Raw genomic sequence first — 25702 nt, 5'->3', positions numbered from 1 at the left:
AGCTGAAGGAGGGGCCCAGCAGGCTCCACCCACTACAGAAAACTACAGGAGGGGGCGGAGACAAGACCAGTCATCCTGCACAAGCAGAGAGAGCAGAGCTGAAGGATGGGCCCAGCAGGCTCCACCCACTACAGAAAACTGCAGGAGGGGGCGGAGACAAGACCAGTCATCCTGCACAAGCAGAGAGAGCAGAGCTGAAGGAGGGGCCCAGCAGGCTCCACCCATTACAAAAAACTACAGGAGGGGGCGGAGACAAGACCAGTCATCCTGCACAAGCAGAGAGAGCAGAGATGAAGGAGGGGCCCAGCAAGCTCCACCCACTACAGAAAACTACAGGAGGGGCGGAGACAAGACCAGTCATCCTGCACAAGCAGAGAGAGCAGAGCTGTAGGAGGGGCCCAGCAAGCTCCACCCACTACAGAAAACTACATTAGGGGGCGGAGACAAGACCAGTCGTCCTGCACAAGGAGAGAGAGCAGCAGTAAGTGGTCTTTTTTTACAGGAAGCTCCTATACAGAGACAAAGGGACAGGCTTATTCCATGCTAAATTACTGAATATTTGGAAGAAATACTTAAAGAACACCATGACTCAAGTAAGAATACAAATGGCTCTTATATTTAGGCAATATTTCTTTAGCCCAAAGTTCAGTTTTAAAATGTATATGGGATTTTAGTGAACACACGTTTTAACCTTTTTGATTTACAGTCTCAGTATGTTGCCAGAAATGAAAAAAAAAAAGTCAATTTTGTATCCCTGGAGGCCTGGATTTCCTACATGAAACTGATTCCCTGGCCAGTATTCCTATTGAAGGACATGCAGGCAGCCTTCAATGAGTTAATGGTCCTTTCAGTTTGCTGGTCCTTTAATCATTCATTTAAATGGACCCTGTCTGGTTGGCTGTTGTGTGCAACATCTGAGGCTCTCATCCAGCACTGACTGATGCTAGTTCGGGGTCGTGTCAAGGTACATAATCTGCCCCAAACTCACACTTCCTCCAAGGGTCGGGCAATGGCATCGTCCATGGCTGGAGGGGAGCCTTGGCTGTGACATTATACCTCCTGCTATCAGCTTCTCTTTAACTTGGTGATGCGAAATTAGAATCCTTTGACCCCAGTTATCATTGTTTCTGCAGGAAGAACTATCAAATTACACCAGCCAATCGGGAGTCAAACCCTTTTTAGAGATTGTTTGGGAAAATCATTTTTCCTTCACATTGTTTGCTATGGGTAATGTGGTTTTCACACCATGAACTTAGATTCAGTATTACCAGGGCTTTGAATTACAGGCATTTACAGCTGCGTCCAGGGCCACTGAGAACTTGTGGACTTGAGGTTGTCCTTCTTCAGTCTGACCTTCACTTGCTGCGTGTTGTCTACAATCCTCATTCTCCTTTGCGAGTACAGATGAGAAGAGTGACTTTGTTGAAATTGGTTTTGCTGACAACATTTTCAGGCAAGGGTCCTTTCACTGTTGACCTAAATATTAAAGCTAATGGGTGCTGTTTTTTAATCTGAGAACAGGTCTAGGGTGGTTTAATTGAGCTTCCAAAACCCTTGAGAGCCAGCTCATGACACCCTTTGAATACCAGCAACAACCTTCTCACCTTCTCTCTTGACCTCTATGCATTTTACCAAAATGACAAAATGTTGACAAAGTCCAGAGAGTGGTTTAATGGAATTTCCAAAACCCTTGAGAGCCATTAAAGCTCACAGTGCCCTTTATTACCCGCTAACAACCATCCCAATTCCACCTTCTCCCTTGACTTCTGTGTATTTTACCAAAAAGACAAAATTTTGCCAAACTTTTCTTGTAAAAGAAAACTCTAGATTTCTCTCATTATCATTTAGGAGTAAGTTTTTATTGTGGACTCAATATACTACAGATTGATTTTCCACCGATTCACTTGACGTGTCTGGCAACTCAAATGCATGTGTGTCTTCTGAGTTTGTGACACAAATATAAGTAAGGGCAGGATAAGGATGACAACTTTTGCGCATGTAACCTAGCAATGTTATCTCCTATAAATCTATCCTGAGAGGCTTCCTTTCACTATTGACCTAAATATTAAAGCTAATGGTGGTCGTTTTGTGGTCCAAGAACAGGTCCAGAGTGGCTTAATGGAGTTTCAAAAACCCTTGGGAGCCATTAAAGCTCACAACACCCTTTATTACCACCAACAACCAGCCTAATTCCACCTTCGCCCTTGACTTCTACCTATTTTACCGAAATGACAACATTTTGCTAAAATTTTTCTGTAAAAGAAAACTCTAGATTTCTCTCATTTTCATTTAGGAGTTTTTATTTTGGACTCAATAAACTACAGATTTACTTTCCACTAATTCGCTTGACGTGTCTGACAACTCAAATGCATGTGTGTCTTCCTTTCACTATTGACTTAAATATTAAAGCTAATGGTGGTCGTTTTGTGGTCCAAGAACAGGTCCAGAGTGGCTTAACGGAGTTTCATAAACCCTTGGGAGCGATTAAAGCTCACAAAACCCTTTATCACCACCAACAACCAGCCTAATTCCACCTTCTCCCTTGACTTCTATGTATTTTACCAAAATAACAAAATTTTGCCAAAATGTTCTTTTAAAAGAATACTCTAGATTTCTTTCATTATCAATTAGGAGTAAGTTTTTATTGTGGACTCAAACTGCAGATTGAATTTCCACTGATTCACCGATTACCACCGATATCTGGCAACTCAAATGCATGTGTGTCTTCTGAGTTCGTGACACAAATATAAGTAAGGGCAGGATAAGGATGACAACTTTTTCGCATGTAACCTAGCAATGTTATCTCCTATAAATCTATCCTGAGAGACTTCCTTTCACTATTGACCTAAATATTAAAGCTAATGGTGGTCGTTTTGTGGTCCAAGAACAGGTCCAGAGTGGCTTAACGGAGTTTCATAAACCCTTGGGAGCCATTAAAGCTCACAACACCCCTTATCACCACCAACAACCAGCCTAATTCCACCTTCGCCCTTGACTTCTACCTATTTTACCAAAGTGACAACATTTTGCCAAAATTTTTCTGTAAAAGAAAACTCTAGATTTCTCTCATTATCAATTTGGAGTAAGTTTTTATTGTGGACTCAATAAACTACAGATTGATTTTCCACCGATTCACCAATTACCACCGATATCTGGCAACTCAAATGCATGTGTGTCTTCTGAGTCAGTGACACAAATATAAGTAAGGGCAGGATAAGGATGACAACTTTTTCGCATGTAACCTAGCAATGTTATCTCCTATAAATCTATCCTGAGAGGCTTCCTTTCACTATTGACCTAAATGTTAAAGCTAATGGTGGTCGTTTTGTGGTCCAAGAACAGGTCCAGAGTGGCTTAATGGAGTTTCATAAACCCTTGGGAGCCATTAAAGCTCACAACACCCTTTATTACCACCAACAACCAGCCCAATTCCACCTTCTACCTTGACTTCTACCTATTTTACCAAAATTACATTTTGCCAAAATTTTTCTGTAAAAGAAAACTCTAGATTTCTCTCATTATCAATTTGGAGTAAGTTTTTATTGTGGACTCAATAAACTACAGATTGATTTTCCACTGATTCACCGATTTCCACCGATGTCTGGCAACTCAAATGCATATGTGTCTTCTGAGTTAGTAACCCAAATATAAGGGCAGGATAAGGATGACAACTTTTGCGCGTGTAACCTAGCAATGTTATCTCCTATAAATCTATCCGGAGAGGCTTCCTTTCACTGCTGACCTAAATATTAAAGCTAATGGTGGTCGTTTTGTGGTCCAAGAACAGGTCCAGAGTGGCTTAACGGAGTTTCATAAACCCTTGGGAGCCATTAAAGCTCACAAAACCCTTTATCACCACCAACAACCAGCCCAATTCCACCTTCGCCCTTGACTTCTACCTATTTTACCGAAATGACAACATTTTGCTAAAATTTTTCTGTAAAAGAAAACTCTAGATTTCTCTCATTATCAATTTGGAGTAAGTTTTTATTGTGGACTCAATAAACTACAGATTGATTTTCCACTGATTCACCGATTTCCACAGATGTCTGGCAACTCAAATGCATATGTGTCTTCTGAGTTAGTAACACAAATATAAGGGCAGGATAAGGATGACAACTTTTGCGCGTGTAACCTAGCAATGTTATCTCCTATAAATCTATCCTGAGAGGCTTCCTTTCACTACTGACCTAAATATTGAAGCTAACAGTGGTCATTTTTTTGGTCTCTATAATAATGGGAGGATTGGAAGCGAGTCACATGATCCCTATACCCAGTAGTACGAGGCAGACGAGTGGTGATGGGGTGTGAAGGTATTGCTGGTGGGCTTGGCGTGAAAGTGAACCAGTTGCTTTCTCCTGCAAGGTTAAGCACAATTTTGCATAAATGTAAAAAATAAAGATTATATTTAAAGCAGCCACAGCATGGTCTATGTCTCACCATATGGAAAAAAAGAAGGATATTTACAAATAATAACAATTTGTAATTCTGGATATTGCATGTAGAATACCATGGGAAAGTAGGGTTTAATGCAGAGACATCCTTTAACAGTGATACAGAAAGCAATATCTGAACCCATCTCCTCATTGAGATATTAGATCTTGCCAGGGAACATGACACACCGTACCAACCATCCCATGAATGTGACATGCAGCATGTAAAGCATGGGCATTGTCAGACCTTGACACCTGGGGCACTGGACCTAAGTCTCAGACCTGCCGCTATTATTGGACATAGGTCTTTAGCCAAGTGCCGGGGTTTTAAACCTGCATCTGCTACTAGACCTATGTCTATAGCCAAATGACCCAGGTCTCATTCCTGCATCTAATACTGTACTTAGGTCTTCAGTCATGTGCCGTAGGTCTCCAACCTGCATCTACTACTGTACCTAGGTCTACAGTCAAGTGCACCAGGTCTCAGACCTGCATCTTCTACTGCACCTAGGTCTATAACCAAGTGCAAAGCGAAGGTCGGGCATCCCCAGCCTTGTTTAGAGCCGCACAACCTTTGATGCTTTGGTGGTGAACTTCTTCAAGTTCTGGGTCCATCTATACACCCTTGTTCTGGGTCATAGAGCGCAGGAGGGGTTGTTTTTTCTCTACAACCAAGTGCACCGGGTCTCAGACCTGTATTTTCTACTGGACCTAGGTCTACAACCAAGTGCACCAGGTCTCAGACCTGCATCTAATACTAAACATAAGTCTTTAGTCAAGTGCCTCGGTTTCAGACCTGCATCTACTACTGGACTTAGGTCTTCATCCACATGCCCTGAGTCTCCAACCTGCATCTGCTTCCTAGGTGGACTGTGTCTAGGGTAGAATAGCTTCAAAAGCAGAATCTGTTTTAACTCTATTGTTGGTCAGAACTTGTATTAGATATTTCCTGCCTGGTACCATAGACCTTACAGCAGGCAGGAAGGTTGTCTTTCTACTTGGGGAAGTAATTATGTCCATGTGCTGCACTGATGACCAACAAGTGCATAGTATAGAAGAAAGGACCCTATATTAGGCTGTATGTGTGCTATACCCTAGATGTTCTGAATATATAGTTAGCCAAGGTAATAAAGAAAATATTTTCATGGCCTCACCCATTATCCTATAATGAGGATTAGTCCGTTTTTGGGATAAGTGAATGAGAAACACACTGTTTCAGTGGAAGCTTTTTGGTTCCTTTTGGCCTAGTTTACTAGAAGCTGTTGGGTAATACCTTCAACCTAGGGTAAGAAGTTCCTAAAGCAACATAGACTGTGGCAGAGGAAGGAGGACAGGGAACAGAGAGAAAGAGAATAGATGATGAAAACAGACATGAACACTATTCACTGTGGCAATATGCAACTTTTCACTCTCTATGGGGGTGACCTTTTGGAACCCTAACAGTGGCCCTGGCTCAGTGTAAATTTGGCATTAAGTCACCATTAACACTCACTTTGTCTAAAGATCTTATTGCCTCTTTGGTGCTGCGTTCTTGCTTTGAGGTGAACAAGATCTCATGTGGCCCAGGACGCTAATGTAAATGCCCTTTGGCATGGTCTCCAATAATGGTTACGGTTTTGGCCATGCAGAAGAAAGCATGGGTTATATTCTGTGAACCAAGTAGACTTTGTTTCTTTTCTTTTTTTTTATTTGGCAACTTTGTCTTTTGGATATACATCTTGTAGTTCTCTTCTTGCTTCCATAACAGTCAGCCTAGAGGTATTGCATAGTAGTTATACCACTGCTGTGTTTTCTTTGATAAAGTATTAAGTGCATGCAATTCTGTTGGTATTCATGAACATTAAAGGCGCGGTCCCATAGAAAATAACATAAGGGTTTGTATCTCGGGTACTAAAACTCTGCGCATGCGGGCGTTCTTGTCCACGTCCTTCGCTAAAATTGCCAGCATCACAGTACTTTGCGGCAGTCATTAATGGCCGTAGGCTCATCCACTGGCCATTGTGAGCTCTCATTGGCCTTTCCAGAAAAACAGAGGGAATTCTCCAGCCCAACTGCACATGTATTCTTTCCAGAATGACGGGTGCATGACCAAGTTTCCAGCCAAAGGCCCATGCCATCTACATGCCAAGCCTTCTTTGGGCAGGGCTTGTCTTTTCCCCCAAAGAAAAAGTTCAATGGCTCTTCTACCTCGAAGTGTCTGTGGGGGCTGCTTGACCATGACACCGGTACCTTGGATTTAGGCTGTTTCAAGGGTCATTGCATATTCAGCTCGGGTGGTACCGTTTTCTTCCTTGTGGAGTGGTTTCCTGCAAGAACCAAAGAGATAAACCTGTCAGTTTTATACCATAAAGAGTCACGTGCTTATAAAGAAAGAAGAGTCAATTTAGTATTTTTGTACGTAGTTGCTTTAAGGGGTGGAAATCCCCAGTCCCCCTTCTAAGGTCATCATAAAATAACATCACCATGATTTAGCTGTGACCTCTTTTATCACTTTGATAGGAGAGAGAGATAAAAAAGAGGAGAGGAATTAAATAGAAAATGGAAAGGAGGGTGGGAAATAGAAAGAGAGAGTATGTGGGTGACCTTCAGTTTCTGTCACCACCTGGAAGAGGTCTATGAGACAGCCTGGAAGTGCTGGAGAAATTCATTGTGACACGGGCACTACCCTTCAGCCCAAAAAACTAAATTTATGGTGTTTCAAGGACAGGGCACAAAGCAAATCAAAGAGTTCTTCCTTTATAGGAAACAACTGCACTCTTGATCATTTTACATTCTTTCTTTGGAACACCATGAAGTTTGTTTTCTTTGGGTTGATAGGTAATGCCCATATTGCACTGCCAGGCTCTTTTGCAGGTTTATTCCTGTTGGAGACAGAAAAAGGCCTACAGCTATGAATCCATCAGCTATGCATATCTTGGCCTAGAAAGTACCCAATCTGGAAACTTCAAGCCAGCCATAGAAGCCCTGAAAGACATGCAGAACCTTCTACACCATTAGGGGATAACTGTGCCACCTAAAACCACCAGCTGGAGTCTGGCTTAATATCTTTCACCTTATTCCTCCTTTATGGCAGTGACTTATGGGGTTCCATCGCCTACCCAGACCAATCTATGGGGGACTCCAGCCCAACAGAAATGTTCCATCTGGAATTCTTTAAAGGGTTTGTTCTTTTTTTTCAAAAAACAAAACCGAAAAAAAACCTTGCATGCAGGTAAGGGGCACCTGTAGATGAAAACCAACTGTGCCGCTTTTATTAAAGTTGAATACTGACCCCGCTGTAGTTGTAGGCCATTTATGTACCTCCCAGAGCCTGGCCAAAAAACTCCTAGAGATGGTGTCACCCCATTTTACCTTGTTGCTAGGACAGTTCCCATGCATGCTCCCTCTTCCCTGTCAGAGTAGCTCTGAGCTCAGCACTGCTATGACGGAGGAGACAGCAAACTGGGCATACACTGCGATTTGAATCAGAGAGAGCTCACCCCTGAAATAGTGGGTGTGAGCAGTAACAGGAGGGATCCCCTTAGCAATGTCCTAGCAACAGGGCAGGATGGGCAGATGCCATCTTTCAGAGTTTTCCAGGCAGGCTTCAGGTGGTACACTGGTAATGGCCTATACCTACAGTAGGGGCATTATGCAAATTTAATCAAAGTGACACAGCTGGCTTTCATTTACTGGCACCACTTACCTACGTAGGCAGTCTTTTGGGAAAGGTGAACTAACCCTTTAAGTGCCTCCTCCCACCTGCTCCCATCTCGGAGCATCATTGCCCTCTAAGATGGGCAGATTCCCTTTAATGTTTGCAATACAGAAGAGGGCACAATCATAATACCAAGGGAAGGAAAGGGAAGGGAAAGGATACAGAAGATGGTAGGGTCATGTTAGGACTGCCTACAAAAGGAAGGAAGCATGGAAGTAAGGACAGAAAGAAGGGAGGGGAGGAGGGGACGGTGAAAGGGCAGAAGGAAGGGAGGAAGGAGAATAAGAAAGAAGAAAAGAAACAAGGAAGAGAAGAGGAGAGAATGGAAAGGAAGGCTGGATCAAAGGACAAGAGGGATGGAGGAAGGGAAGGGAAGGAAGGATGATCAAAGGAAAAGAGGGAAGACAGAAGGAAGTCAGGAAGGGAAGAAGGAAAGAAGGACGTTGGGAAGAGAAAGAAAGAGAAGAGAAAGGATGGTCAAAGGAAAAGAGGGATGGAGGAAGGGAGAAGGAAGGAAGTTAGGAAGGAAGGAAGGAAGTTAGGAAGGAAGGAAGGAAGGCAGAAAGAGAAGAGATGGTCAAAGGAAAAGAGGAAGGAAAATGAAAGGAAAGAGGGAAGGAAGGAAGTTAGGAAGAGGAAGGAAGAGAGGAAGAAAAGTAGGGAGGAAGGAAAGGAGGTAGAAAGAAAGGGAAACATGAAGGAAGGGAGTAAGGAGAATCAGAAATATCAAAGGAAAAGCAGGATGGAGGAAAGGAATGAAGGAGGGATGATCAAAGGAAAAGAGTGAAGAAGAAAGAAAGAAAGAAAGAAAGAAAGAAAGAAAGAAAGAGAGAGAGAGAGAAAAAGAAAGAAAGAAAGAAAGAAAGAAAGAAAGGTCAAAGGAAAAGAGGGATGAAGGAAGGAAGGAAGGAAGGGAAGGAAGGAAGGAAGGAAGGAAGGAAGGAAGGAAGGAAGGAAGGAAGGAAGGAAGGAAGGAAGGAAGGAAGGAAGGGAAGGAGGTTAAGAAGGAAGGAAGGAAGGAAGGGAGGGAGGAAGAGAAGAGAAGGTAAAAGGAAAAGAGGATGGAGGAAGAAAAAAGGAAGGAAGGGGAGAAGGAAGGAAGGAAGTTAGGAAGAGAAGAGGAAAGAAGGGAGGAAGAAAAGTAGGGAGGAAGGAAGGGAAACATGAAGGAAGGGAGGGAGGAAGGAAAGAAGGAAGGAAGGATGCTAGGAAGAGAAGAGGAAGGAAGGAAAGAAGGGAGGAGGTAAGAAAGGGCAAATAAAAGTAGAAAACAAAAGACCTGCAATGTAAATGAGAATATCATTCCATAACTGCCAGTAAGAAAAGACAGAAAGTTTCCGCTCTGACCTGTGACATGACAGCATCCGCTCCTACTAATGGGCTGATTTGATAATCAGCCGGCTCTTAAACGCCTCCCGCAGCGAGAGGCAGCAATTAGCGCAGTGTAGTGGCAGTAAACAATCAATTCTGTTCAGCTGCTGTTCTTCGCAATTATATCACTACGGGAGGAATCTGAGGCTTCCAACACACAATTGTGCCTGATTCAGCCATGTGGGGGGGGGGGGGGGGGCTCTGCAGTGAGATAACCAGGAGGTCATATCATTTAGGAGGCCTACAGTTGGATGCAGGAAGAACTGAAGACAAACAATGTATTTTCCTGCAAATGTAAGAGAAACTTTGCCCCTGTTCAGTTGGGTATCTATATTCCCATAGTGGGAGCAATGGTTTGCATACTAGAGATTCACCGAGGTGCAATAACTTTAGTGACTAGAAGTGTTTAGGCAGCTTCTGGGTTCCCAAGAGGACCTGTCATGCTTATAAATAGAGTGTTACCGCCACAGTCTAACCGCTTTCTCGCCGCCCTATAGCAGAAATACTGCTACAGGGCTGAAGGTGTGCGCAAAATCACATATATATCTATATATATATAGATATATATATATACGTAATTTAGCATTTCCAGGTAGGGGTTGCGCGCCATTCCCGGCCTCGGCTGTCAATCACCGGATCCCGCCGGTGATTACTCGCCGGCACCTGGTGATCGCCAAGTATTACCGGCAGGGGAGAGAACTGTATGTAAACAATACAGTTCTCTCCCCTGTCAGCTCCTGCACACTGCTTTGTATGGCTCTGCATAGTAGTGTGCTTACAGTGGAAAGCACAGCCACAGCCTCATAGTAAAACACACACAGTTAACCCTTTGATCGCCCCTCACATTAACCCCTTCCTGCCCAGTGTCATTAGTACAGTGTCATTGGTTTTTATTAGCACTGATCACTGTATTAGTGTCACTGGGGATGTCAGTGACACCAAGTCAGTCCCCCCCCCAGTGACAGAATGCCCGCCGCAGTCCCACTATAAGTCGCTATTTGTCGCCATTACTAGTAAAAAATAAAAAACAAAGATTCCAGTATCTATACCACCATTTGTAAACGCTATAATTTTCATGTAAACCAATTAATTTACAAGTACTGGGATTTTTTTAGCGAAGACACGGAGCAGAATACATTTTTGGCCTAAATTTATAATGAAATTCGATTTTTTATATTTTTGTTATTGGACACGTTTAGTAGCAAAAAGTCAAAAATATTGTTTTTTTTCTCCAAATTGACAATCTTTTTTTGTTTATAGCGAAAAAAATAAACGCACAGGTGATCAAATACCACAGATAGAAAGCTCTATTTCTGGGAAGAAAAGGACATAAATTTCATTTGGGTGCAGCGTTGCATGACCGCGCAATTGCTAGTTCTAAGAAACGCAGCGCCATAACGCAAACAATGTCCTGGTCAGGAAGGAGGGGAAATCCTCCGGAGGGCGAAGGGTTAACGAAAGCTGCATGAAGATACAAGAACTCGGCTCCACTCTGGAAGGACGGCAAACAAATCAACATTTGATTTTTCCTTTGCTATGACGTCTGATTCCCACTAATATGCTGCTTCTACTCTTCCTTCTCACGCTAGTGTTCTCTGCGCTCAAATTGTCCTTACTTTACCCCTCGTCTCCACCCCACGGCTCCTACATACCACCCTCACTCCTACCCGCTCCCTTTTAGGCTTGGTTCACATATGTGCGGGTGCTGCCGCTGCGGACCCGTAGGGGGGGGGTCCATTAATTCTAATGCCACGCCGCCCGCACTGGAAATCGCAACCGTACTGGGAACCGAGGTTCCTCTGTGGGCTGAGTTTTCTGAAGAAGTTAAGGGACTTCTTCCCTGCGTGTTCAGGGGCACGGGAGTCCATTCAAATGAATGCGGACCGCAGGAATGCAGAGCTGTGAACCAGGGGTTACTGCACCCACAGGGGTGGACTGACCATTTGGGAACTCGGGCACTGCCCGAGGGCCCAGGGTCAGAAGGGGGCCCCATGAGATGTCCTTGGTACCTTTTTCATAGGCTTTTTTGGGTGTGGTTTGAGTGTGGGCAAGGACACAGGGGCCCCATGGTCCCCTATTGCCCGGGGGCCCCATGAGTTGTCAGTCCGCCCCTGTGCACCCATCACCTCTTTCAAATATTGAACCCGCATGCTGACACAAACACAGTGATTATGTGCACTCATATACAGTACATCCCGCTCCCATCTTACTTTCCTCACCCTCCTCCTCCTCCTAATCTCTAGGTACATGTCCCCCAATCCCGACCCGCCATTTTCTAATAGCAAACCCTACATCTGGCCCCCTTCCTCCTCTGGCAACAGCCTCAATCTACTTAGTTTAATTTCTATCCCCCCTGCTCCAAAAAAAAAAACAGCCCCCAATTTCATTTGCCCTCCCGTTGCTTTAACATGCTTGCCATAACTGAAACTTGGCTTCAAGATTCTGACTCGGCTTCTCCTGCTGCCCTCTCCCATGGTGGCCTCCACTGGACTCACCCAGACCTAGTGGCAGGGGTGTATTTACAACAAGGCAAACAAGGCATTTGCCTAGGGCAGCATTTTTTAGGGGGGCAGCACTGCTCCTTGGAAGAAGGGAAGGAAGAAGGGACACACGCAGCTTGGGGACCTGGTGGGTTCCAAGAGATGCTGTGGGTTTCATGATGGTGTATGCAGAGCCCGACTCGTTCCTGGGGATGTCCGGAGCTGTGAAGGTGAGTGTCTCTCTCTCTCGCCATGGGGAATAGTGGCTGGTGTATGGGGGTCAGTGGTAGCGGAAGGATCGGGTGGAGGGCAGGGGTGCTCTTGGTCAATGTCAGGCTCTTTCTGCGGGGGGGCATCAATTTTTGTGTTGCCTAGGGCAGCACAAAACTTAAATACACCACTGCCTAGTGGATGGAAAGGAGGTGGAGTTGGATTCCTTCTATCCCCACAGAGCACCTTCCAAACCCTTCCCTCTCTATTCCTCCCTTCTTTTGAGATGCACAGTATTTGTCTGTTTTCTCCAATTTCTCTGAGGATTGCAGTGATTTATCGGCCTCCTGGACCAGTATCACACTTTATTTTGTAATTCCTTTATTTATACATTTTTTGCAGAGTAGCCAAAAAACGTACAATATGAAGTACAGAGAAAGTTACATAGAAAATGGCAGTATATGGGTCAAACATAACCAATAATCAAGTAAACAAACAGCAGCATGGTAAAAACTGAGATAGGCACAAACAAAATAAAATCATGTGCATGGTACTGTGTGGCCCCGACCGGCTGGTATGTCAATAGTCCAAATACAGGTACCAACAACACGAGCCACATGGACAACCGGCCAATCCAAAGATCTCAGACATGTGCAATAGAGAACCCAAAAGGGATCTCAGGGCAACCAACTGGGAAAATTATTTCAGCAGGGAATTCCCCGTCAATTGGGAGAACAACCACAAAAAAACTATGGTTACATGGGGGAATCACGAAGAAAGAGGGAAAGAACAGGGCACAGAGGGAAGAGGAAAGGGGCAAAAACAAAAAGGGCGGATGAAGCTGAGGAAGAAAACCAGAAAGAAAGGGGTAAATGGAGAGAAGGATGAACAAGAAAGGACCAAACAAGAAAGGACCAACAAAATAAGGCAGAAAAGGTAGAAGAGGAGAGCGAATCAGCCCTCCCATCCTGGGGACCAGACCAGCAACCAAACCAAAGACAAGCCAGACATCCAAGCCCTTCGATCCGGCTCAGAGGGCACCTGAAGATGAGAATCAGTATAGACAAAATATTGCCATGGTCTCCAAGTGTCTTCAAAGACTTCCCCTCGGTCATACAGAGAGGCTGTAAGGTCCTCCATATCTCGCAGCTCATTAACTTTAGAAAACCAAAGGGACCTCGTAGGTGGGTGTACAGATGTCCAACACAGGGGAATACAAGCCTTGGCTGCGTTAACAATCGAATCGTCAGAGAGGCCTTATATTTTTTAATGGGGCCATCTACAAGGTGCAGCAAGCTGCTGGGTCACAAGCCACATCAACACTCGTCAGATCCTTAATGGTACCAGTCACCATTTGCCAAAAGGGTTTGAGTTTAGGACAGGCCCAGAAAATATGCAGTATCGTAACCTGGTCAGTGCCGCATCTCCAACACAGGTCCGAAACCTGCGGGCCAGTATCACACTTTACTGCCTGGCTACCCTACCTTCTCTCCTCTGAAACACCCCCCATCATTCTTGGTGACTTTACCATCCCTGTTAATGTTAACAGCCCAGCTACTGCTCAGCTTCTCAACTTCACCTCATCTTTTGACCTAACGCAATGGCCACTTCCACTCACTCCAATGGTAACACCCTTGACCTTGTATTCTCCCATCTCTGCAGTCCTGGCAACCTCACCAACACCCCCTTTCCTCTCTCTGACCACAACCTCATCACTTTCACAGAATCCTTGTCTCCAACCACCTGTCCATCCAAGCAGCCAAGCATTGCTTGTAGAAACCTTCCCCACCTCAACTGTACAGAGAAGGGCAACCAAACAGGTAAGAGGCATGGAAGAGCTCATAAGGGGGGATATGATCTCCATGTATAATACATAAGGGGGATATGATCTCCATGTATAATACATAAGGGGGGGATATGATCACCATGTATAATACATAAGGGGGGATATGATCTCCATGTATAATACATAAGGGGGGGATATGATCTCCATGTATAATATATAAGGGGGGGATATGATCTCCATGTATAATACATAAGGGCGGATATGATCTCCATGTATAATACATAAGGGGGGATATGATCTCCATGTATAATACATGAGGGGGGATATGATCTCCATGTATAATACATAAGGGGGGGATATGATCTCCATGTATAATACATAAGGGGGATATGATCTCCATGTATAATACATAAGGGGGATATGATCTCCATGTATAATACATAAGGGGGATATGATCTCCATGTATAATACATAAGGGGGGATATAATCTCCATGTATAATACATAAGGGGGATATGATCTCCATGTATAATACATAAGGGGGGATATGATCACCATGTATAATACATAAGGGGGGATATGATCTCCATGTATAATACATAAGGGGGGGATATGATCACCATGTATAATACATAAGGGGGGATATGATCTCCATGTATAATACATAAGGGGGGGATATGATCTCCATGTATAATATATAAGGGGGGGATATGATCTCCATGTATAATACATAAGGGCGGATATGATCTCCATGTATAATACATAATGGGGGGGATATGATCTCCATGTATAATACATAAGGGGGATATGATCGCCATGTATAATACATGAGGGGGGGGATATGATCTCCATGTATAATACATAAGGGGGATATGATCTCCATGTATAATACATAAGGGGGATATGATCTCCATGTATAATACATAAGGGGGGATATGATCTCCATGTATAATACATAAGGGGGGATATGATCTCCATGTATAATACATAAGGGGGGGATATGATCTCCATGTATAATACATAAGGGGGATATGATCTCCATGTATAATACATAAGGGAGGATATGATCTCCATGTATAATACATAAGGGGGGATATGATCTCCATGTATAATACATAAGGGGGGGGATATGATCTCCATGTATAATACATAAGGGGGATATGATCTCCATGTATAATACATAAGGGGGGATATGATCTCCATGTATAATACATAAGGGGGGATATGATCTCCATGTATAATACATAAGGGAGGATATGATCTCCATGTATAATACATAAGGGGGGATATGATCTCCATGTATAATACATAAGGGGGGATATGATCTCCATGTATAATACGTAAGGGGGATATGATCTCCATGTATAATACATAAAGGGGGGGATATGATCTCCATGTATAATACATAAGGGGGGGGATATGATCACCATGTATAATACATAAGGGGGGGGGGGATATGATCACCATGTATAATACATAAGGGGGGGGGGATATGATCTCCATGTATAATACATAAGGGGGATATGATCTCCATGTATAATACATAAGGGGGGATATGATCTCCATGTATAATACATAAGGGGGGATATGATCTCCATTTATAATACATAAGGGGGGGATATGATCTCCATGTATAAATACATCAGTGGGTCATATAGTGAACTCGGTGTAGTTATTCCCCCTGAGGTCATCACAGAGGACAAGGGGGCGCTCTTTACGTCTGGAGGAAAAGAAATGTAATCTCCAAACACGGAAAGGTTTCTTCACAGTCAGAGCTGTGAGAATGTGGAATAGACTCCCTCCAGAGTTGGTTGTGGCCAGCTCAGTGGATTGCTGTAGGAAAGTCCTGGATTCTTTCTTGGATACACAGAATATAACTGGATATAACATTTATAGGGAAAGTGGATCCAGGGAATATCCGATTGCCTCTCGGGGGATCAGGAAGGAATTCTTTCCCCTGCAGGAGCAAATTGGATCGTGCTTTGCTGGGTTTTTGCCTTCCTCTGGATCAACTGTGGGTGCAGGACTATAACTTTTTTTTTTTTTAATGGTTGAACTGGATGGACTTTTGTCTTTTTTCAGCCAGACTAACTATGGAACTATGTAACCCTTCACTTCTCTATTCTCCTACTGACCACCTCTATAACAAAATCTCTCCCCTTTCATGTCCTAACCTGACCACCTCTGTTTACAACAGTTCACTCTCATCCTCACTGGATGCACTTGCTGCTCTAACTACATGAAGAATCAGGCCCCGACCATTACAACCCTGGCCAACTGACAACACTGGAAATCTCAAGAGACGTTGCCATGCTCTTGAACGACTGTGGCATAAAACCAAATCCTATAAATCTGCCCTCCTAAAATACCATTCCTCCTCCATGCTGCCAAACAAACCTACTTTGTTTCTGTTATTAATGCCTTGTCACCTGTCCTCGTTGGCTCTTCGCTACATTGAATTCTCTGCTCTGTCCCCCACTTCCTTTGCCCCCTAACTTACTCACTGCACAACAGCTTGCCAATCACTTCAGGAAAGATTGATGCAGTACGTGAGGCACATCCACTATACAGATATCTTCCCACTAAATATACCTTGCCCAGCGGCACAGTCACCACTTTCCTCTTCTGACCCGCCTACTACTGAAGAGGTTACCAACCTGTTCTCAGATGCCCACCTAACCAATCAGCATGCGCCGATCAACCCCATTTTTAAAAATCCCTCACTGGACCCCACCAACGTGAACAACTTAAGACCCATCTCCTTGCTCCCATTCACCTCTAAACTTCTAGAATGCTTAGTCTACAACTGTCTTGAGTCCAACTTCTCTTAAAACAACCTTCTTGACCCCTTACAGTCTGGCTTTCTCTTGCAGCACTCCACAAAACCTGCCCTACTAAAACTCACTCATGATTTACTAACTGCTACTACTAATGGCCACTACTCTGTACTCATCCCAACCAATGGCCACTACTCTGTACTCATCCCAACCAATGGCCACTACTCTGTACTCATCCCAACCAATGGTCACTACACTGTACTCATCCCAACCAATGGCCACTACTCCGTACTCATCCCAACCAATGACCACTATTCGGTACTCATCCCAACCAATGGCCACTACTCTGTACTCATCCCAACCAATGGCCACTACTCCGTACTTCTCCCAACCAATGGTTACTACTCCGTACTCATCCCAACCAATGACCACTACTCCGTACTCATCCCAACCAATGGCCACTACTCGGTACTCATCCCAACCAATGGCCACTACTCTGTACTCATCCCAACCAATGGCCACTACTCCGTACTTCTCCCAACCAATGGTTACTACTCCGTACTCATCCCAACCAATGACCACTACTCCGTACTCATCCCAACCAATGGCCACTACTCTGTACTCATCCCAACCAATGGCCACTACTCCGTACTCATCCAAACCAATGGCTACTACTCCGTACTCATCCCAACCAATGGCCACTACTCCGTACTCATCCCAACCAATGACCACTACTCCATACTCTTACTACTAAACCTCTCTGCATCCTTTGATACTGTTGACCATCCCCTCCTTCTCAATAAACTCCACTGCCTTGGTCGCCGAGATACATCTTTATCCTGGTTCTCCTTCTACCTGTCACAGCGCTCTTTCAGTGCCAGATATAACTCTTTCTCCTCCTCTCCTCTTCCTCTTTTTGTAGGGGCCCCCCAAGGCTCTTTTGTTGGACCCCTCCTCTTCTCTATCTCTACACCTCCTCTCTTGGTCACTTGATAACCTCCCATGGCTTCAAATACCATCTCTGTGCAGATGACACCCAAATCTATCCCTCTACTTCTCACCTCACTTCATTAGCCTCCTCTCCCATTACTAACTTACTAACTGACATATCAGCATGGATGTCGCACCACTCCCTTAAACTAAATCTCCCTAAAACCGAGCTGATAATATTCCCTCCCCCTCATGCACTCCTACATGACTTTTCCATTAAGATCAATAATGCTACGATCAGTCCCTCCCCTCAAACCACAGTACTAGATGTAATCCTAGATTTTGGACTCTCCTTTCAGCCCCAAATCCACTCAATGTCAAAAGCTTGTAGCCTTAATCTCCGTAACATCTCTAAAATTCGACCCTTTTTAACCAATGAAACCGCCAAGCTACTCATTCACTCCCTTGTTATTTCTCGCCTTGACTATTGCAACTCCTCTCTCATAGGTCTACCTCTCTGTAGGCTATTCCCTCTCCAGTCTATCATGAATGCTGCTGCCAGGATCATCTACCTTACCAACCACTCAGTGTCCGCCACCCCTCTCTGCCAATCCCTCCACTGGCCTCCATTCAGTGTCCTCCATCCCTCCCGTCCAATCCCTCCACTGGCCTCCATTCAGTGTCCTCCACCCCTCTCTGCCAATCCCTCCACTGGCCTCCATTCAGTGTCCTCCACCCTTTTCTACTAATTCCTCCACTGGACTTCATTCAGGGTATATCCGCTCACCCCAGACCCCACATTCACAATATCCGCTCACCCCAGACCCTGCATTCACTATATCCGCTTTACCTGGACCCGCATTCACTATATCCGCTCTCCCCGGACCCCGCATTCACTATATCCGCTCTCCCCGGACCCCGCATTCACTATATCCGCTCTCTCCGGACCCCACATTCACTATATCCGCTCTCCCCGGACCCCGCATTCACTATATCCGCTCTCCCCGGACCCCGCATTCACTATATCCGCTCTCCCCGGACCCCGCATTCACTATATCCGCTCTCCCAGGACCCCGCATTCACTATATCCGCTCTCCCCGGACCCCGCATTCACTATATCCGCTTTACCTGGACCCGCATTCACTATATCCGCTCTCCCCGGACCCCGCATTCACTATATCCGCTCTCCCCGGACCCCGCATTCACTGTATCCGCTTTACCTGGACCCGCATTCACTATATCCGCTCTCCCCGGACCCCGCATTCACTATATCCGCTCTCCCCGGACCCCGCATTCACTGTATCCGCTCTCCCCGGACCCCGCATTCACTATATCCGCTCTCCCCGGACCCCGCATTCACTATATCCGCTCTCCCCGGACCCCGCATTCACTATATCCGCTCTCCCCGGACCCCGCATTCACTATATCCACTCCCCGGACCCCGCATTAACTATATCCGCTCTCCCAGGACCCCGCATTCACTATATCCGCTCTCCCCGGACCCCACATTCACTATATCCGCTCTCCCCGGACCCCGCATTCACTATACCCGCTCTCCCCGGACCCCGCATTCACTATATCCGCTCTCCCCGGACCCCGCATTCACTATATCCGCTCTCCCCGGACCCCGCATTCACTATATCCGCTCTCCCCGGACCCCGCATTCCCTATATCCGCTCTCCCCGGACCCCGCATTCACTATATCCGCTCTCCCCGGACCCCGCATTCACTATATCCGCTCTCCCCGGACCCCACATTCACTGTATCCGCTCTCAACAGTCACACATGTACACACGGTACAACAGTCGCAGAGGAAAGCTTTGCTACAACCAATACTTTTCTATTGCAACAAATGTATCTAAATCTGAAAACAAAGATGTCATATGTTAGAACTTAAAGTGTTACTAAACCCACAACAGTAACATCAGGCTGGATATTATTATTATTATTATTATACAGGATTTATGGCGCCAACAGTGTGCTCAGCACTGTACAATATAACAGGAGACAATACAGCAACGATACAGTTCAATACAAGAGGGATAGGAGGGCCCTGATCCTGGGAGCTTACAATCTATGCAGTAAAGCATGCTTGATATGCTCACTGTGGAACCAAAGGGGTTAAGACTCCATTAAAGGAATACTGGTGCTGGTGGGAAGGGGTTAAAGTCTAAGTTCAGGCTTTTTTCCCCTGCAGGAGCAAATTGGATCGTGCTTTGCTGGGTGTTTTTGCCTTCCTCTGGATCCCCTTTGGGTGTAGGATTATAACTTTTTTTTTTAATGGTTGAACTGGATGGACTTTTGTCTTTTTTCAGCCAGACTAACTATGTAAATCTGTAACTATGACATGGAGTAGGGGTGCTGGTGCCGGGGTGGACTGACCATTTGGGCACTCGGCACTGCCCGAGGGTCTGGGGTTAGTAGAAGGCCCATTGATGGGCTTCTGGAAGGATGGGGCGGGATGGATGGAGTAAGCAGGCTCTCTCACCCCCCTCTCTTTTTCTCTTACCCCCCTCTCTCTCACTCCCCTTTCTCTTACCCCCCTCTCTTTTTCTATTACCCTTCTCTCTTTCGCCCCCCCTTTCTTTACCCCCCTCTCTCAACCCCCTTTCTCTCTCACCCCCCTCTCTCTTACTCCCCTTCCCTCTATCACACCCCTGTCTCTTGCCCCCTCTCTCTCACCCCCCTCCCATTCTCACCCTACTCTCTCTCATCCCCCTCTCTCTTACCCCTTTCTCTCTATCACACCCCTGTCTCTCGCCACCCCCCTCTCTTTTTCTCATACCCCCCCTCTCTCAACCCCCTTTCTTTCTCACCCCTCCTCTTACCTTCCTCCATTTCTCACCCCCCTCTCACCCCCCCTTTTACCCCCCTCTCTCTTTCACCCCCCCCGTCTGACCCCACCCTGGCTGGTGGTCATGGAAGGCTCCACTTAAAGGGGAACTGCAGGGAAATGTATCTATCTCTCACCCCTCCCTTTCTCACCTCCCTCTCTCTCTCTCGTCCCCTTTTCTCTCACCCCCTTTTCTCTATCACATCCCTGTCTCTCGCACCCCCTCTCTTTATCTCATACCCCCCTCTCTCAAACCCCTTTCTTTCTCACCCCTCCTCTCACCTTCCTCCATTTCTCACCCCCCTCTCACCCCCCCTTTTACCCCCCTCTCTCTTTCACCCCCCCATCTGACCCCACCCTGGCTGGTGGTCATGGAAGGCTCCACTTAAAGGGGAACTCCAGGGAAATGTAAACAAACATGTATCCAGTGCCATGTTTTATTTAAATGTCGCCATAAGGAATTTTCTACACTTTTTGTTTTTGGTATTTTTGTAACCCGCTTACCTCTCTAATTGTTAAAGAGTAACTAAAGGGAAAACTTTTTTTTTCTTTTTTAGTTTTGGCCAGAGTGGAGAGGGATTAGAACCACTGTCGGGTTTTTATAGATCACATAGATCATACCCTTGGCTCTCACCTGCAGGTCTCTGTCTGCCACAACTTGCTGCAACAGTGACTGAAGCAGGCTGAACAGAACTAAAAGACATCGAGAAGCCAGTAGTTGTCATTATTTGTAACTCTTAGATTGTAAGCTCCCAGGATCAGGGCCCTCCTATCCCTCTTGTATTGAACTGTATTGTTGCTGTATTGTCTCCTGTTATATTGTACAGCGCTGAGCACACTGTTGGCACCATAAATCCTGTATAATAATAATAATAATAATAATAATTTGGTTTAAAAAATAATGGTTTAAAAAAAATGGAATGCTCAGTCTACAATGCCCGGGCCTATTTGTTTGTCCCAGTCTGGACCTGGCCCTGCCACACTGCAAGAATGGTTCAAGAATGGTTTGAGGAACACAACGAGTTTGAGGTGCTGACTTGACCTCCCAATTCTCCAGATCTCAATACAATCCAGCATCTGTGGGAGTTGCTGGAAAAACAAGTTTGATCCATGGAAGCCCCACTTCCAATCTTACAGGAGATCCATGGAAGCCCCACCTCCCATCTTACAGGAGATCCATGGAAGCTCCACTTCCCATCTTACAGGAGATCCATGGAAGCCCCAATTCCCATCTTACAGGAGATCCATGGAAGCCCCACTTCCCATCTTACAGGAGATCCATGGAAGCCCCACTTCCCATCTTACAGGAGATCCATGGAAGCCCCACTTCCCATCTTACAGGAGATCCATGGAAGCCCCACCTCCCATCTTACAGGAGATCTATGGAAGCCCCACATCCCATCTTACAGGAGATCCATGGAAGCCCCACTTCCCATCTTACAGGAGATCCATGGAAGCCCCACTTCCCATCTTACAGGAGATCTATGGAAACCCCACTTCCCATCTTACAGGAGATCCATGAAGCCCCACATCCCATCTTACAGGAGATCCATGGAAGCCCCACTTCCCATCTTACAGGAGATCCATGGAAGCCCCACATCCCATCTTACAGGAGATCCATGGAAGCCCCACTTCCCATCTTACAGGAGATCCATGGAAGCCCCACTTCCCATCTTACAGGAGATCCATGGAAGCCCCACCTCTCATCTTACAGGAGATCCATGGAAGCCCCACTTCCCATCTTACAGGAGATCCATGGAAGCCCCACTTCCCATCTTACAGGAGATCCATGGAAGCCCCACTTCTCATCTTACAGGAGATCCATGGAAACCCCACTTCCCATCTTAAAGGAGATCCATGGAAGCCCCACCTCTCATCTTACAGGACCTAAAGGATCTGCTACTGACTGCTTGGTTCTGGATACCACAGCGTACCTTCAGAGGTCTAGAGGGGTCCATGCCTCCATGGGTCAGGAAAGGGGGGACCTACTCAATCTTAGGTGGGTGGTCATAAAGTTATATCTGATTGGTGTATTTGGAAGTTTTTGTGTCTGAAATTCAGATTGTAATAAAAAAGCCTAAAGAAGGATGAAAGAAGGAGGGGACAAGAGAATGTGCGAGAACCCCAAATGTGTGCTCCTCATTCCCAGGCCTTTATTTCCTGCCGACTTTATTCTTCATTCTTCACCCTCCTTGCCTGGGAAAGATTTATTATTCATATTTAAGCTAACTTCTGGGCTCCTACCATCTGCCTTGTCATCAATCACAATAAAAGCCGGGGTGCCATCAAGGCAATGTTCTTCCCCTCTCCTCACTCCAATTCCCAGCGCTGCAATAAATGTGAGGATTTAGAGCGCTGGAGCGTGCAGGGTGGGAAGCCTGTCACAATTCCCAATGAATATTCATAAACCCTTTCAGGGTCGGAGGACACCTTAATGCTCGGAGCGTTTATAGCGGTTGGAAGGGAAGAGTGCGCAGATTCTTAACGGACGGCTGCTGGAGGTCTAACATGACCTGACAGATGGACGTGATCATCAGAGAAATCCATCATGGTGGCCACATGCAGGCAGATCTTGTCAGATCCATAAAGTGTATCTAAACCCGACACAGAAATGTCTCATACTGCAGCTTAACAGTCCTTAGATGCAGCGGCTGCATTCATTTTCTTTTTATAGGCCAAGAGCACTTTCAGCCAGAACAGAAAATACCTTTTGATCCTGCCAGAAATGCCGTGTCCTTGTCACTTCCTGTGAGCTTAGAGCATCAACAACCTTATATCTCTAACTACCGATCTCATCGATCCACTATGCAACCAACAAACAAAGGCAGAAACGTTTGAAGTTGAGCCTGTGTAATAACCATCCCTCCATAGATACAATGAAGAGATCAGTGTAGGCACAAAGGAAAGGAAGTGTGTTATTGGCAGGATGACAAGGCTGAGATGGAGAGAAAAAAGCAGGCAAAAGAAAACTAATCCTGCGACCACATCTAGAAACCTGTTCACACTACTGCACTGTGCTAATGCATTATTGCATGCCTTAGGCTTCATTCACACGGCACCCCCACCCCTAAGGGGCAGTACAGCCAGGTGGTAGAGCCCCACCCCACAACTTCCTGCTTGAACCAGGGCATGCAGAATGTCACATTTGGTGAGCATTATTGCCACCAGCCGCAATCAATGGGAAGCTCCTCAACAGCTCAACAAATCTGCAATGTATGCAAATGTAGCAAAGTATTGCAGCATTTACAGGGTTAAATACACCCGCCAAACACCATCGGAGAGGATCATCATACAATACCATACAATATATATAGAACACAACACCACCCACATGATCGACCACTGGACACCATCATAATACAATTCTATTACACTCTATACATAGAACACTACACCCCCAACATGGCCGACCACTGGACACCATCATAATACAATTATATTACACTCTATACATAGAACACTACACCCCCAACATGGCCGACCACTGGACACCATCATAATACAATATAGTACACTCTATACATAGAACACTACACCCCCAACATGGCCGACCACTGGACACCATCGAAATACAATTCTATTACACTCTATACATAGAACACTACACCCCCAACATGGCCGACCACTGGACACCATCATAATACAATATAGTACACTCTATACATAGAACACTACACCCCCAACATGGCCGACCACTGGACACCATCGAAATACAATTCTATTACACTCTATACATAGAACACTACACCCCCAACATGGCCGACCACTGGACACCATCATAATACAATATAGTACACTCTATACATAGAACACTACACCCCCAACATGGCCGACCACTGGACACCATCGAAATACAATTCTATTACACTCTATACATAGAACACTACACCCCCAACATGGCCGACCACTGGACACCATCATAATACAATATAGTACACTCTATACATAGAACACTACACCCCCAACATGGCCGACCACTGGACACCATCGAAATACAATTCTATTACACTCTATACATAGAACACTACACCCCCAACATGGCCGACCACTGGACACCATCATAATACAATATAGTACACTCTATACATAGAACACTACACCCCCAACATGGCCGACCACTGGACACCATCATAATACAATATAGTACACTCTATACATAGAACACTACACCCCCAACATGGCCAACCACTGGACACCATCGAAATACAATTCTATTACACTCTCTACATAGAACACTACACCCCCAACATGACCGACCACTGAACACCATCGAAATACAATTCTATTACACTCTCTACATAGAACACTACACCCCCAACATGGACGACCACTGGATACCATCATAATACCAATCTATTACACTCTATACATAGAACACTACACCCCCAACATGGCCGATCACTGGACACCATCATAATACCAATCTATTACACTCCATACATAGAACACTACACCCCCAACATGGCCGACCACTGGACACCATCATAATACCAATCTATTACACTCTATACATAGAACACTACACCCCCAACATGGCCGACCACTGGACACCATCATAATACCAATCTATTACACTCTATACATAGAACACTACACCCCCAACATGGCCGACCACTGGACACCATCATAATACCAATCTATTACACTCTATACATAGAACAATACAATCCCAACATGGCCAACCACTGGACACCATCATAATACCAATCTATTACACTCTATACATAGAACAATACACCTCCAACATGGCCGACCACTGGACACCATCATAATACCAATCTATTACACTCTATACATAGAACACTACATCCCCAACATGGCCGACCACTGGACACCATCATAATACAATTCTATTACACTTTATACATAGAACACTACACCCCCAACATGGCCGACCACTGGACACCATCATAATACAATTCTATTACACTCTATACATAGAACACTACACCCCCAACATGACCGACCACTGGACACCTTCATAATACAATTATAGTACACTCTATACATAGAACACTACACCCCCAACATGGCCGACCCCTGGACACCATCAAAATACAATTCTATTACACTCTATACATAGAACACTACACCCCCAACATGGCTGACCCCTGGACACCATCATAATACCAATCTATTACACTCTATACATAGAACACTACACCCCCAACATGGCCGACCACTGG

At 45.3% G+C, this 25702-nt stretch overlaps 1 protein-coding gene across 1 annotated transcript in view; it reads right to left on the bottom strand.

The window, feature by feature from the left end:
• Positions 1–594: 594 nt before the first annotated feature.
• Positions 595–25702, bottom strand: part of PRIMA1 (proline rich membrane anchor 1) — a 58023-nt gene continuing 32915 nt past the window's right edge. The window contains 1 exon segment of the mRNA XM_089664485.1: positions 595–6739. Coding sequence (XP_089520611.1) covers positions 6670–6739 — 70 coding nt within the window. The 3' untranslated portion in view covers positions 595–6669.

Source organism: Staurois parvus, unplaced genomic scaffold, assembly GCF_062004578.1.
Source record: "Staurois parvus isolate SC_StPar_1 unplaced genomic scaffold, SC_StPar_1.0 ptg001920l, whole genome shotgun sequence".
Lineage (NCBI taxonomy): Eukaryota > Metazoa > Chordata > Amphibia > Anura > Ranidae > Staurois > Staurois parvus.
This window is presented reverse-complemented; position numbering and strand designations above follow the sequence as displayed.